At 39.7% G+C, this 15,413-nt stretch overlaps 1 protein-coding gene across 1 annotated transcript in view; it reads left to right on the forward strand.

Annotated features, from left to right (window-relative positions):
• The window catches only part of GRHL2 (grainyhead like transcription factor 2), a 168,538-nt gene that overhangs the window by 120,880 nt on the left and 32,245 nt on the right, over positions 1–15,413 (forward strand). Inside the window, exons 9-11 of the mRNA XM_036264003.1 lie at positions 2,355–2,513; positions 9,839–9,926; positions 10,976–11,115. Of these exons, the coding sequence (XP_036119896.1) occupies positions 2,355–2,513; positions 9,839–9,926; positions 10,976–11,115 (387 nt within the window). The remainder of the gene's footprint in view (positions 1–2,354; positions 2,514–9,838; positions 9,927–10,975; positions 11,116–15,413) is intronic.

Genomic DNA, 15,413 nt, shown 5'->3' on the forward strand with positions numbered 1-15,413 from the left:
GGGCATCTTCAGGAGCAACAGACAGACTTTTCTGTCTACTTTTACCTGGGACGTTCAGTAGAGAATCAGGCATGGTATGCATATTCTTTCTTACTAGTCTTTATCACTCACTTGACACTTGCTGTTTTTTTCTACCATTTCTAAATAATAAACAAGCATCTGTGGCATCCCTGGTCTAATCCCTGTGTCTGTGTGGGTTTTGTATTTTACTCATATCCTCCAGGTTCAGTGTTCTGTTGTGTGACTTTGTAGCCTCTGTACACCTCTCTTTTTGGAGTGCCTTGACCACCCTTTGTCGGTTATAGCTGGATTACTCATCAGTCTTCCTTCTGGACTGTCCGCTCTGTGAGGCAGCGGTCTGGATTTCTTCTCTATCCACAATGTCTAATGTGGTGTTTGACCCACTCTGGGTGTGTGTTGATGTTTATAGGATGAATGAATGAATGAACCAATAATTGGAATGAATGAATGAAATGAAATGAATGTGTCTGGGGTCAGGTCATCTTTAGCACTTGTTTTCAGAAGTTGGCTGGAAAAGGGAAAGCCTGTGGCACAAGGCACAAGGTTGTGGCAATTAGCACGTCATTAAGACCTGTCATCTGGCCTTGACTGCTACTGATGCGTGGTGCCTTGCTAATGTGTTTCTTATTGCCAAGGAAGGAGCTCAGAAATAAAATGAAAAATGATCCTTATATAGACATAGCACTAAAAATTAGATATCTGGTTGTGTAAATTTCCAAAAGCCTACAGGCATTGAGCTTGAACTCGATTAGATCAGGCCTTGTGTTTAAATAAAACATTTGAATGGCTTTTAAAATGCAGCTCATGGCTGTGGCTCTTTCTGGAGCGGTGCTGTGATATGAAAGGTTTCATTCAGGTCAAGGGCTTGAAGGTGACTGAAAAATTTAAAGGGGCCAAACAAAACATCAGTCAGATAATACATTTGATAAAACACATACATGTACAATTTTAAACAACGAGTGATTTAAAGTTTTATGTTAAGTAAAAACAATACATGTGGTATTAAATGAAAATAGTACCAAGAATATAATGTAATATACTTGATTCTTTTCTAGAGACAACTCTTAATATTTATATAGCTACCACATAAATCTGGGTACTGTAGTCATACCTCTAGTCTGTGATAAATCAACTTTAAATGGTATATGTTGACATCTACCCACTATGTAAAATGAAGATAAATTTAGTCATTTATATTCCTCCCTCTGTTCCTCCCAATATTTTATAATAAAGTTAGTATTTTTAAATTTTTTTTAATTTTTATTTTTTTTTGTGTGTAGTACGTGCCTCTAGCGGAAACCGAACCCGGGACTCCCTGGTCCGCAGGCCGATGCTCAACCGCTGAGCCAAACTGTCCAGGGCTAAAGTTACTATTTTTAATTCTTCTAAAAGAACTAAATATTTTATAATAAAGTTACTATTTTTAGTTCTTGGTCAGTGCTATAATCTTTAATAATTTACTTGAGTTTCCTTTTTGGGGGGGGATTCGTGTAATTTCTATTGTGTCTCTTGATGCCCCCTGTTGTAAGCTGATGATACTGGTGTCTTTACTACATTTCTCTCTTCCTGTTTCTTGTCTTACGTTCACCAACTTCTCTTTTACTTTTTCACGCCTTGTATAACAGTATTTACATTCTGATTTAAAGGGAAAATTGAAAACAGATGACAGTATGTTCTCTTAACTGATTAATGTTAGAGCTGGGATTACAACTTGGGGCTTTGACTCCCAATCTAGTGGGTTTTCTACAGATAAACTCATCAATTTGCCTATCAAGTATTTATTGACTGCCTATTCTCTACCATGCACCACATTAGGAACCAGTGATACAAAAAGAATAAGAAATGATCTCAAGTCTTATACTTAATAGTCAAGTAGGAAGAACAGATATGTAAACAAATAATAATATTGCTCAAGGGAAGGTGTTATCTAGTTTGGGTTTTTGGAGTTTTTTTATCCCACATGTCAGAGATTAGGGAAATTGATATAACTATTAGAAGTCATAGTTTTAACATGTTAAAGAAATGCAGTTTTACCCAGCTAATGTATGCATGTTTGAAAAATATGTAAGATTTTGCCAATATACTCTAAGGAAATACTTTTTAATTGTCTGTTTTAGATTAAATAGGAAATTTGAAAAATGTATATATTTATAAATATGTAATCTATCATGTTTTATATGCTCAACATGTTCCTATGTCAGAAGATCCAAATAGTCAGTTATACTTATAGATTTGCTTAGTATTTTGACTTCCACTCTGAGGCTTATGTATTTTGTATAGACCCTTTTTATGGTGACTTATGAACTTTTTTTTTTTCTTTCTCCCTCCCTTAGATCTTCATCACTGTGAATTGCCTGAGTACAGATTTCTCCTCCCAAAAAGGGGTGAAAGGACTTCCTTTGATGATTCAGATTGACACGTACAGTTATAATAATCGTAGTAATAAACCCATTCATAGAGCTTATTGCCAGATCAAAGTCTTCTGCGATAAAGTGAGTAATAATGACAGTTTGTCATAAAGGTATCTTTGTTATTAGATATTACTTTTAATGACATTTCCCTCTTGTCACCTTTCCTTGTCTAGTGGTGTCAAAATAATCACCCTATCAATCACAGTGGACGTGGTAATCTTTCATTTTCAATTTCTTTAAATATCTAGGGAGTCATCAGTCAACTGTATTTATTTTTTTAGTCAATCAATTTGACCACTAATTTAATAACTAATTGACATTGCATTATGCTGAGTCTGATTTACTTAGATAACTGAAATAATAGATAAATCATTTTTAATAAGTATTGGTCCTGTCCCAGAACATATCAATGTAACCTTTGTTATTCTATGGGGTAAGTGGGGTCTCATTTAGAGGTTTTTGGAGTGGAAATGGCACCTATAAAATATGTTTATTAGTAAACATGCACTCAGGAGGACATGTAGTTTTTGAATCTCCCTGAATCCCACCATAAGAGACAAAGCAATTAGGATAGCTAAGATTAAGATCCCATGATTATGTAACAAGAGCTCCTTATGCATCCCAAATATGAGTGGGATTAAGCATCAGCAATTTCAAGACTTGTGTGTTATCAGCATCTGTAGGGAACGCAAAGGGGCCACCTGATTGTGAAAGAACAGGACACCTACAAAATGGACCCCAGGTACTCACTGGAGAGTGAAGCGGCCCTCTGAGGTCTACTGTGCCAGTAAGATGTGTGAACGTTCTGGTTTAACAGTGACAGAGCAGGGAGAAGTGGGCCCTGTGAGCAGAGAGCAGAAAGTCACGAGAAGTGAGGAGAGAACACATGAACTAGAACTGCACTGGGTTTATGGGCATGCAGCATAGTGGTATATAAAAAATCTAGTGGTAATACCTAACATATCTAGTGACCTTTCAGATCGTGATGATTTCAGTTAGTGCCAAGCATCCAGCCATCAGAGCAGCAGGACACTCTCAGGGACAGTGAGTCGCCTCCATGATACAGACGCAAGTTAAGTGAATAGAGTTGTGTCAATGAGAAAACGGTGGGTCAGCGGGCATACGTAATTGCCCAGGGCCACACGGTGAAGAATTCAAGGAGCTGGATGCAGATACAGGTCTGATTCTAAACTCTTGTGAATTAGTAATTTTATACATAAAATGGAAAAATGACAACTGATGATTCAAAAACCCCAACAAAGAACCAAGGTAGACTTTCAAAACAAAACAAAAGAATCTGTTTGTATCTTGAATTTAGCATATTAAACATTGATAAAACATTTTTAGTGGTGTACAACATAGAATTGTAGAAGCACAACTGGGAGAGTATTTAAATAATCTGAATTCCCTTGCTTTGTTCCATATATTTCCAGGAGATTGTGGAGCCCCCTCCCCGAGTCTGCCTCTCGGAAGTGAGGGGTAAAATTGGAGGCAAGGAGAAAGGAGGGAAGGAGAGGATGAAAGCACTGGGCGATCATTTAACTTTATTTCCATGTTTAAAATTAAAAGTGGGGGAAAGAATGCTTAAAGGATATTTGTAAAATTATTTTTTTCTGCAGTATTGATGTGATAAACAAAAAATCAAAGTAAAAACGCAGAATGAATGCGGAGTGTTGTATTATGGGTCACGTTCATCCTAGAATAAGGACTAGAAGAGACTAAGAGGGTAAATAAAAGGATCAGTAATACCGTCTGTTTGAAAATATTTTTAAAAATATGTCCTGTAAAAGGGAGGGTGTGGAAAAGAGGATTGTGTGGGTTTATTCAAAGCATTTGTTTCCACAAGTCAAAATAGAGTAATCTGAAGCAAGGAATGAAATGGCTGAGAGAACAACTTATTTATGTGTGTATGTGTCTATAAAAACTAGAAAGAATCACAGCAACAAACACTTTCGCCAATCAGAAAATGAGTGATATTTCCTATAGCTCCTGTTTTAAATATCTGTCTAATACCTATCAGTGCTAACTAGAGGGAAACTATTGGAGGGTATTGGGAAATGTTGTCATTTGTTCCAAATTGCCAGTAATATAGTGTTTCATTCTAGTGGGCAGTTTTTAGTTTACATATCTTGATACCTAAGAAAATGAGGAAGAAAGGAAGAAACATTATGGGACAAGCAGGGTGTATTATCCTTAACCATTATCAATTTTTTTTAATAAGCTAGATACAAAAGTTTTTGCTATAAACTGTCATCATATTTACAACTCTAATTTAAAAAAAAAAAAAAAAAAAAGGTACAATTTACTCCTGGAAGATTAAAAAGAGAAAAATTTCAATTTTTGCACTTTTCAAATGGTTGTGTACATGTAAATGATTAATTTGAATTGTCCTCCAAAGCAAAATAATTAAGAGCTATTTCATTTAAAACTAAGTTTCTCCACCTTGATTTCTAATTAATATACTTGTGAAATTGCAGATGACAATAAAGCCTTCTCTGCCTTTTTTTGTTATAATCTTTCTATTGCAATACATATATCCATTAAAAATTCAGGATCTGTCTATATATCTACCTATAATTAATATCTATGTCTAAATCTTTATATCTATATTTAATTATTTCCATTATCTTTCATGAAAAATAAGAACTGAATAAATACAGCCAATAAGACAATTGCAAAGCTACTACGAAGGTTAAAAGAGAAAACTATCAAATTCAACTCAAAACTACAATAAGTAGTTAAAAGATCCACTACACACAAAAAAATCTAAAATAGGGTATCAATAACAAAGAATGAAGCAGGGAGTAAAAATGAAGTCCTTATAGGATATATTTGAACTTAAATGCCTTTTAGCTTATAACAGACTGTCAGAATTGCTGTCATCAACAAATCAACAAATAAGTGCTGGCAAGGGGGTAGAGAAAAGGGAACCCTCATGCATGTTGGTGGGGTTGTAAATTGGTGCAGGCACTATGGAAAACAGTATGGAGGGCCCTCAAAAAATTAAAAACAAAGATGACATACAATCTAGCAATTCCACTTCTGGGTATTTATCCAAAGAAAACAAAAACACTAATTCAAAAAGATATGTGTCGCCTATGCTCATTGCAGCATTACTAGCAACAGCCAAGATGTGGAAGCAACCCAGATGTCCATCAATAGATGAATCAATAATGACGATGTGGTACATATCCAAGGTGGGGCAAAATTAGATTTACAGTTGTTCATATGGAAAAAAAAATAAACTCTGTTTTGTGTACTCACAACTGTAAATCTATTTTTGCCCCACCCTATATACAATGGAATATTTACTCAGCAATAAAAAAGAGTAAAATTTACCATTTGTCACAACATGGATGGACCTAGAGAATATTATGCTAAGTGTAATGAGTGACAGAGAAAGACAAATACTGTATGATCTCACTTATATGTGGAATCTAAGAAAACAAAATAAGTGAATAAACAAAGAAAAATAAACAGACCCACAGAGAACAAGCTGACGATTCCCAAAAAGGGGAGGGGTTGGAGGATGGAAATGAAAAGAAACACAAGAATTATATTAATGCAAATAATAACTATATATTTTACAAAACTTGAGAAATAAGGTGACATTCTTTTTTTAAAAAATAGGTTTTTCCTTTATTAATCTTGTTTGAAATGAGATTTTTTCTCTTCTCATTTTTAATTTTTGTTTGAAGATGATGAAAACCTAAATATATTCCTTAAAACCATCTTTTTGGTAACTTGACCAACTTTATGCACATTTTAAAAACACATTTAAGAGGAACGATGTGTGTAAAAAAAATAAACAAAGATAGCCATTACCTCTCAAGAGGTGGCAAAAGTGATCACAATATAACCAGGAAATCTAAAGGCATATTTTTATTTTAAATATGTTTTTTGTTTGTTTGTTTTTTAATATTTTTTCTTTATTGATTTTAGAGAGAGAGGAAGGGAGAGGGAAAAAGAGATAGAAACATCGATGAGAGAGAACATCGACTGGCTGCCTCCTGTTTGCCCCCCACTGGGGATTGGGCCCACAACCTGGGCATATGTCCTGACCAGGAATCGAACCAGCAACTTCTTGGTGCATGGGTCAACGTTCAACCAGTGAGCCACACCAGCTGGGCTGCAGGCATATTTTTAAAATTTAATGCTCCATAGTGAACATTTGTGGGAGGGGGTTATTTTCAAATGTTAAATTTGGTATTTGTACCAAATTATACATATTATGCTCTTCTGGAAGAACTAGTCTTTTTTTTTTTTTTTTTTTTATCCTCACCCGAGGACATTTTTCCATTTTTTGTACAGATAGAGTGGAAGGGAGAGAGAGGAAGGGAGAGAAAGAGAGAAACATCGACGTGAAGGGACACATCGAGTGGCTGCCACCCGCACGACCAACCAGGGCTCGGGACAAACTGCAACCGAAGTACGTGCCCTTAGCGGGAACTGAACCCAGGTCTCTCCGGACCGCAGGCCGATGCTCTAACCGCTGAGCCAAACTGGCCAGGGCAGAACTAGTCTTTTTTTTTTTTACCTTTAATAAGACTGGAAAAAATATTTTCTAGAAGTTTCAGGTTACAACGAATCAACGGACAGAACAAAATTCTTGGGAGCTCATGTTCAAGGAAGCTTTCTCCATCTAAACTCAATGTACCAAAGTTTCCCGGGTCATTGTGGAGTCAAAGCTTCATTTTACAAACGAGAACGGTGGCTCTCCCAAGAGTGTTGGGACACTATCAGAATTGTTTTGTGCTGATAGCTCGGCGTTCTGGGCAGAACATTTTTTTATAGGCTCCAGGACTAGGCTCTATGTAGATCTAGTCTGATTCATGCTAATCCTTTATGTTAATGCCTATAAAATAATTAATAGGTGCCTTTATTTCCTAAAAATTTATATTGAACATATTTAAATCTTTAAACAAATTAATTCCAGATCTTTTCCTCATAGAAATAGTACAAAATAAAACTCTAATTTAGAAATAAAGTTGCTTGACAAATCTTGAGGGTGTGTCTTGGGTACATTTGTAATTTATATAGGTAGATAAAGTTTCACATTTCTATTTATATTAATCATACAGAGCTTCAAATACATAGGAAAATACCATATACGGACACAATAAAAAATGATTAATAGGAGCCTTTGGCTTATGTTTCACACCCATTTAAACAAAGTGATGTCTGTGCATTTAACACTTCTTTAACAACTTTATAATATTCTGAAAACATTATGTTATCTAAACATCAAAACCCTAGAAAACCTTGATATATCTTAAAGACTTTAAAAGCAAATATTTTTATATTTTATCTCTTGCTGTAAATTTCTGTGGTTTATGTATATCAATGACAACTCAAATTTTAAAAATAAAGCACTATAATTATATTTTTGTTAAGAGTGAATGGTAAGAAGTTTTTAGACATAAAAATACATATTTAAAATATGTTTAAAATATTATAAATTTACATTTCAAATCTTATCTATGTAAAGTTCATAGAACTTACCTGGGACAGAGTAAGTGCTACCTAAGAAATGACCTCTGAAGCTAGCTCCTTTATGATGCCTTCACTGACCACAATTCCAGTTGTGTCATGGACTGACTTGGGTCAGAATTGGGAATCTGCTTTCTTAAAAGCCAATGTGATAAGCAAAAACTATATCTGCTTGTTTTATTTCAAACCATTTGTGTTTTTTTCTATGAATTGCCTATTTCATGACCCTTGTCCATTTTTCTATTGGTATGTTAGGGTTTTTTGTTTGTTTGTTTGTTTTTTGTTTTTTTTATATATATTTTTTAATCCTCAACCGAGGACATTTTTCCATTTTTTTGTTCAGATAGAGCGGGAGGGAGAGAGAGGAAGAGAGAGAGAGAGAAACATCGATGTGAAGGGACACATCGAGTGGCTGCCACCCGCACGACCAACCAGGGCCGGGGACAAACTGCAACCGAGGTACGTGCCCTTAGCGGGAACCGAACCCGGGTCTCTCTGTACCGCAGGCCGATGCTCCAACTGCTGAGCCAAACCGGCCAGGGCTGTTTTTTGTTTTGAATCGTTATAGATTAAGGATTTAACACTTTGTGTGATATTTTATTGCAAGTATTTTCATCAATTTGTCCTTTGCCTTTTAAATGATTTATTTTTGCATAACAGAAGAATTTCATTTTAATATGATCAAATCTGTCTTTGGTGTGTGGTGATTTGGGGGCAGTCTCTGGAAGGTTAGAGGATGCTGGCCAGTTGTGTTTAGTGCTTCTTAATACGCTGCCCCAAAGGGCAGGAACTGTAAATGCAAATCTGAAATGTAGTTTAGTGTGAGGATGTCTATCTTGTTTTCATCTGTCTAGAGCATCATGAAAACATGGGTGCAGATGAATTCTTCTGCATTAAGATGGAGAGGGAAAGGAAAAGAAAACTGTTGAAACATCTGTATTTGAGAGGTGACAAGAGGAAGCTGAGTTAGCTAAGCTGCCATAGAAGAGTGACCAAAGAGAGGAGAGGATAATCAGGGAATCATCGAAGGCCAAGAAGAGATAGAAGGTGATGGTCAACTGATTAAATAAGATGGGATTTGGAGGAGAAGCCAATGAAAAAATTAGATTACAAGGAAAAGAGGAACAAAAAGGAGGTGAATAGACCAAACTTTAAAAAAAAAAAAAAATCAATCTTAGAGTGAGAAAGGGAAGGAGAAAGAGAGAGAGAAACAGAGAAACAGCCATCGGTTGCCCAGACTAGGGATTGAACCTGCAACCCGGATATGTGCCCTGACTGGGAATCGAACCCGCCACCTTTTGCTATACAGGACAATGCCCAACCAACTGAGCCACACCAGCCAGGGCTAGACCAAACTTTTTTCTTTTTGGCTGAATGAACACCATCTCCAAGACCTAGATGAACATGTTAAAACAAAAACACAAAATTGTACTGTATGTACAAAGTGATTTTATAGATAGCCAGCCTATCTAGTTTCCTTATGTCCTCCCTCATTTCCATTACTATAGTGATTATAAAATGTTCCAAGACAATGAGCAGAAGAAAAATGCTATAGGGAGTTCAAACTCAACTTGAATGCTTTCTCCATGCCTAGGAATGATGGTAACAGGCCAAGGCTTCATCTTAGGACATTATTATAATCGCTAATGTTTCTTAATTGGCTTCACTAAAATAGGGAGTTGGGTATGGTCTTTCTGTGTGGATTCATGATTGAAGTTGTGTAAATAGTCAAGATACTAAAAAGGAGAGAAATCTGGGAGAAGGTGGGACCATTCAGCCTTCAGAACCGAGCCCGACCTCACTGGAGTTCCTTCTCCCCATGTTTTGTCTCTTATCCCTGTGATTTGTGTGCAGCAGTAATTTTGTGTGCTCTGGTAACATGCCTGGCATTGTCTGTGTTTGTTTTTCCCTGTCAGGGAGCAGAAAGAAAAATCCGAGATGAAGAGAGGAAGCAAAACAGGAAGAAAGGGAAAGGCCAGGCCTCCCAAACCCAGTGCAACAACTGTGAGTGTCACTGAGAAGGGACGGGATCTACAGGTCCTCTAGGGAACAGGTGGGAAGAAGTGGGTTGCAGGTAAAACTACAGACATGCAGGGGATTGCTTGCTTTCCCCAGCAGTGGAGACAGAGCAAATTGTCCCTGTGAAAAGCAAATAGAGTCAATGAGCACAGAGTGTTTGCACTAGGAGGGACTTTGTAATATCAGAGAGACCAACACTTTTCTTCTACGGACAAGAAATCTAGGGCGCAGAGAGGGGTGGGGAGCTGGGTGAGAAAGGTGAGGGGTTTAAACAAACAAACAAATAAAAACTCAGACACAGAAAACAGTATGATTACCAGCGGGAAAAGGGGGTGGGGGTTAGAAGAAGAGGGTCGAGGGGCAATAAATGGTGACAGAAGGAGACTTGACTTGGGGTGGTGAACACACAATACAACATATAGATGATGTATTATAGAATTGTACCCTTGAAACCTATATGATTTTAACCAGTGTCACCCCAATAAATTCAATAAAAAGTAAAAAGAAATCTAGGACACAGCGAGGGACAGGAGGGTGTGAGGGGACCAGTGCTCCGCCTCAGGAGTGTTCACTCACAGTCTGAGCTTTTTCTCATGGTTGGGCAGTGGGAAGCGGGGTTCTTTTTTTTTTTTTTTTTTTTTTTATCCTCACCCGAGGACATTTTTCCATTTTTTGTTCAGGTAGAGTGGGAGGGAGAGAGAGGAACAGAGAGAGAGAGAGAGAGAAACATCGATGTGAAGGGACACATCGAGTGGCTGCCACCCGCACAGCCGACCAGGGCCGGGGACAAACTGCAACCGAGGTACGCGCCCTTAGCGGGAACCGAACCCCGGTCTCTCAGGACCGCAGGCCGATGCTCTAACCGCTGAGCCAAACCGGCCAGGGCGGAAGCGGGGTTCTTTCAAGTGTGTTCACAGGGCATTTGGAAAGCTTCGTAGGAGAAAGTCGTGCAGTTTAGCCGAGACTAGAGCTTCTGTTGGAGGGTTCTTAGTCATGCGTAACCCCCTCATTTCTGGGTTTTTGCTCCTGTCCAGCCACCGAAGGAAAGTTGGCAGCAATGCCTTTACAAAAGAAAAGTGACATCACCTACTTCAAAACGATGCCCGATCTGCACTCGCAGCCAGTCCTCTTCATACCCGACGTCCACTTCGCGAACCTGCAGAGGACAGGACAGGTATGAGCTGCCGGCTAACATCTACCTGCCGCCCATCGGCCGGTAGCGCCTTAAGATAGAATCCCTTCAGACAGTATTGACCTTAAAAAATAAAAACGACACTCCGCATTTGACAGAGCCTGTCATCCCCCACTGGGAATGGATTTTTATACAAAGGAATGTCTCAGAGAGGAAACCAACTTACTAAGGGCAAGAAGAGAATGAGCTGATATTAGTGACTTGTTGACGAAGCAACAAGGAGGAAGAAAGTTAGAAGGCTGATAACCCGTCAGAAGTTTTGTTAGTTTCCTCATGAGGGATCAGCCTGATGCAAAAGAGCTCCACCGAATGGTGGGAAATTGAACTGTGCCTATAATTTCATTCAGTTACACAAGAAAAATTCTTTAACTAAATAAAACCCTATCAACAAGTTTCCCCATAGTAAATGAACAGTTCCCATTAAATAGCTAAATCATTTTACACCAAAAGAAAAGTGATACTGTAGACAAGCCTTTTATAAAACAATCCCTGTCTTCTAGGTATAGCTACAAGTGAAATGAAAGCATTAATATTAAAATAACATAAATGTCTAATAATTAACTCATTATGGTAGCTCAAGTTGATGGACTATTATGTGGCCACTAAAGTTATAATGATGGAAACCATGGAGCAAAATGGGAACTAGTTATAATGTTTAGTGAAAAAAAGTAGACTACCTGTTTGTTCTATACAGTGACTACAGATACATATCTGAACTTAAAGGAAGCAAGGACAATTATAACACTTGATGATAGGGTTATGATCTAGGGATGATTTTTTTCTTTCTGTAATATCTTTAGTATTATTTACTTTATGTGAAGAACAGAATATAATACTTACATCTCTAGTATTCGCCAGAATTGTCTTTCACTAAATCAATTGGGTTTTAGTGAAACTTGTGTTGTTTAGTGTTCTTTAAACCCGAACTCCTTTGAGGAAATCTGGGTCGGGAGCTAGGGGCCTACTGACGCACGCAAGTGCTTCCTCCATTCTGAGGGTTTAGACACTCACTGGAATTGACCTTAATCTGGCCGGAAAAGTCATTATTGGTGTCACTTTCTCTTTTGGAAAATATGTGCCCTTTGACATTGCATTTGATATGTATGAAACATATGTATGATATGTACACAGCATGGGAACAAAATACCCAGAGCTTTTTCTTCGAGCACATTCCACTAAAAACAAATTTAACGTGCTATCTTGTCTTATTTGTTTGATAGGAACAAGGACACAAGAGGGAAAGGAAGAGTGTTATGATTTGTCAAGATGTGAGGGCCAGCCCTGGCCGGTTTGGCTCAGCTGTTGCAGCATCGGCCTGCGGACCAGAGAGTCCTGGGTTCGGTTCCCGCTAGGGGCACGTACCAAAAAAAAAAAAAGATATGAGGGCCAGCTCCAAATTTTCTTTTTTTAAAAATCCCCAAGAACATGGTGGTGCCTTGTGTATTTACAGTCTTTTCTCCCTGGGATCTTATGGGGCTAGGTTTTCATCGCTTCTGCAAGAGAGGAAAATTGAGTTAAATTGTTCTTATTGTTTACTGACATGATTCTGGTTTCAGCTTCATGTCAAAGCTGACAGCCTGACCTATTCTCTTGGCAACGTTTCTCTGAAATATAAAAAGCTGTAAATAAATCTTCAGAGAAAAAGGGACCCAACCTGGCTTTCCATGACTGTCAGTCGTCCAGCTTCTCCTGCCGCCTCTGTTTTCTGAACTGGGCTCCCAGCCTGCGGCTGAATCCAAAGGAAAGTGTAGCCTCTTACCGTCTGTTGGTTTCGGCAATTGCAAACACTGTCCCCCACGCACGCCACAGGTGACGTTAAGTCCTGCCATCTGGGGTCCACCCTCGCAGAGCCCTCAGGCTTTCCCTGGGCCCTTGGAATCAGAGTTAAGGGATCAGTGAGGGAGTCGGCCTGAGCTCTAGGTGGCAAAGGAACACCTCATGCCCTGGTACGATGCATGAATATTCAGTGGTTGGTCAACTTGCTTGGCCAAGGAAAGGAGCGCCTACTGTGGCTGGCTGGGACTTTAAGGCCTGCCTTTTCTTTTCTTTTTTTCTTTTTTTAAATTTATTTTTCTTTACTGATTTTAGAGAGAGAGGAAGGGAGATGAAGAGAGAGAGAGAAACATCGACAAGAGAGAACATCGATTGGCTGCCTCCTACATGCCCCCCACTGGGGCCTGGGCCCACAATCTGGGCATGTGCCCTGACCAGGAATCGAACCAGCGACCTCTTGGTGCATGCATCAGTGCTCAACCACTGAGCCACTCCAGCCAGGCAAGGCCTGCCTTTTCTTAAAAGAGCCAGAAGCCTGGGCTGGGTCCAGAAATGGCAGGGAAGACAGCAGTGCCATAGGAGCAGAAGCAGATATGGGGCAGGAGTTGGCAGAATTTGACATGCAGAACAGGAGCCAGCAGCGGCAGGCCAAACTATGGCCAGTTCTACCCTGCGGGTGGGCAGAGGAGGGGGGATGCAAGCGACAGTGTACAGCTCGGTAACCCCCGCAGGCATGACCTTGTTCGAACTAGGCACATGCAGCTCTGCCCCTCTGCAGGGCGAGGAGCCCTCAAGTTCAGTCCTGAGACACCCTTGAGCAACAGTTGAAGGCACATCACCCCTGGAACAGTGATTCCTAGTCACCCAAGGACACCAACTGGAGATGGGGATATCACTTACAGCCCTCATGTACCCTCCTGCCCTGCGATCTCACTGATTCACATGTGGGTTGGAATATTTACCAGATGATTATCAAAAACTAATGTGAGGGAATGAAGCCACTGTGTAAGCACTGTGGAGATCATCAATCTCCCTCTCTTCACATTGAAGTGCTGGTTTTCACTACAGCTTTTGTCTGAAATGCCTCTAAAAATGAGTGATGAGGAGCTTGGGGGGAACTGTGGGATGCAGAGGCATCATCTCCCTGGGTAATGTACACTCTGCAGGGACCAGCCTTCCTTAAAGCACTAGAACCCAAGGCGGGGCCTCGTCTCCCTCACACCCCCAGGGCAGGCCCCCAGCTGTGGTTTGGAAGCAGTCTTCCTCCAGATCTCAGAAGCTCTTGGTAAGGGTCTAGGTTCTGAAGTCTCATTCTAGGTCTTTTGAACTCAACTCTCCGAAGGGGGTTCCAGAATGTGCATTTATGACAAGGTCAGCAAATATTTTTTATGCACTCTGAAATTTGAGGAACACTACAACATTAAATTAGTGCAATAAGTCCTACAACGGACAAAGAAGAAATAGTGGCTCATTCTGTGAATGAAGGAGAAATGGCAATGCCAGGATGGGGACAGGGACAGTGTAGTAGCGGCCGTCCAGGAGGGCCAGAAAGCACTGAAGACAAGGCTGCTTCCATCTTTGAGTCACCAGCCAACTTTGCAAAGAGTTGTCCATTACCCCGTCATACAGCCAGGCAGGGCAGAGGCATTATGCCACATTTAAAGAATCCAGGAAAACCCAGGCCAATATCAGGTACTTTTTACAGAAAACCCAGCTGTGTGGCCAGGGCTGTGGCCCAGGTTCCCTCACTTATGTGTGTCATTCCGTATGCTTCTCTAGGTGACAGTCCCATTTCAATGACAGATTCTGTGATGCCACACTGAAACTTAGGGTGTGGGGGGAGGAAAACCTTAGATTCATCATTTTCTATTTAAGAAGAAACAAAGTATACAATACAACAATAGACATAAACAATTTTAAGAAGGAAAAGTTCCACGTGGATATCAGAGCAAATGACTAGAATGACTCATGCCCGGAGACTTCCAGGTAACCAGCTCTGTTATACAACTCAGGCTGGGCTTGGCAGGGTCCCAGGAACCACCAAGAGCCTTTGAGAGTGGTAGGGAGGGTGTCCGTTCAGGCACAGCTGTTTCTTTCCCAGGCCACTGGGGCAGGGATAGTGACAAAATGTACAAGAACTAGGGGCGACTTTTGTAGTTAATATGTGTGTCCGATACTGACTTGGGTATTGTTCTCCACCCAAACAAAAATGGTCCTGAAGCACACCAGTCTCATGAAAGACCTACAATTAATTTTTTATAAATAATTGCATGAAAAGAACCTAGGTACATAGCAGATCCCCTCAGGAGTTTTCTTGTTGCTTAATAAAATGATGGGGATGCTTACTAATTGTTCTCCTTCTGGTTCTGCTCACCGCCATGCTGACCACCTAAAGGAGTCTTTTCTTAAAGATCTTCCTCTGGCCAGAAATACCTTCAAGAGCTAAATGACCTTTCCCAGCTTGGAGACAGTGGACTCCTAAATTTCTGTGGTTGCTGGATACCAGG

Source organism: Molossus molossus, unplaced genomic scaffold, assembly GCF_014108415.1.
Source record: "Molossus molossus isolate mMolMol1 unplaced genomic scaffold, mMolMol1.p scaffold_m16_p_16, whole genome shotgun sequence".
Classification (NCBI taxonomy): domain Eukaryota; kingdom Metazoa; phylum Chordata; class Mammalia; order Chiroptera; family Molossidae; genus Molossus; species Molossus molossus.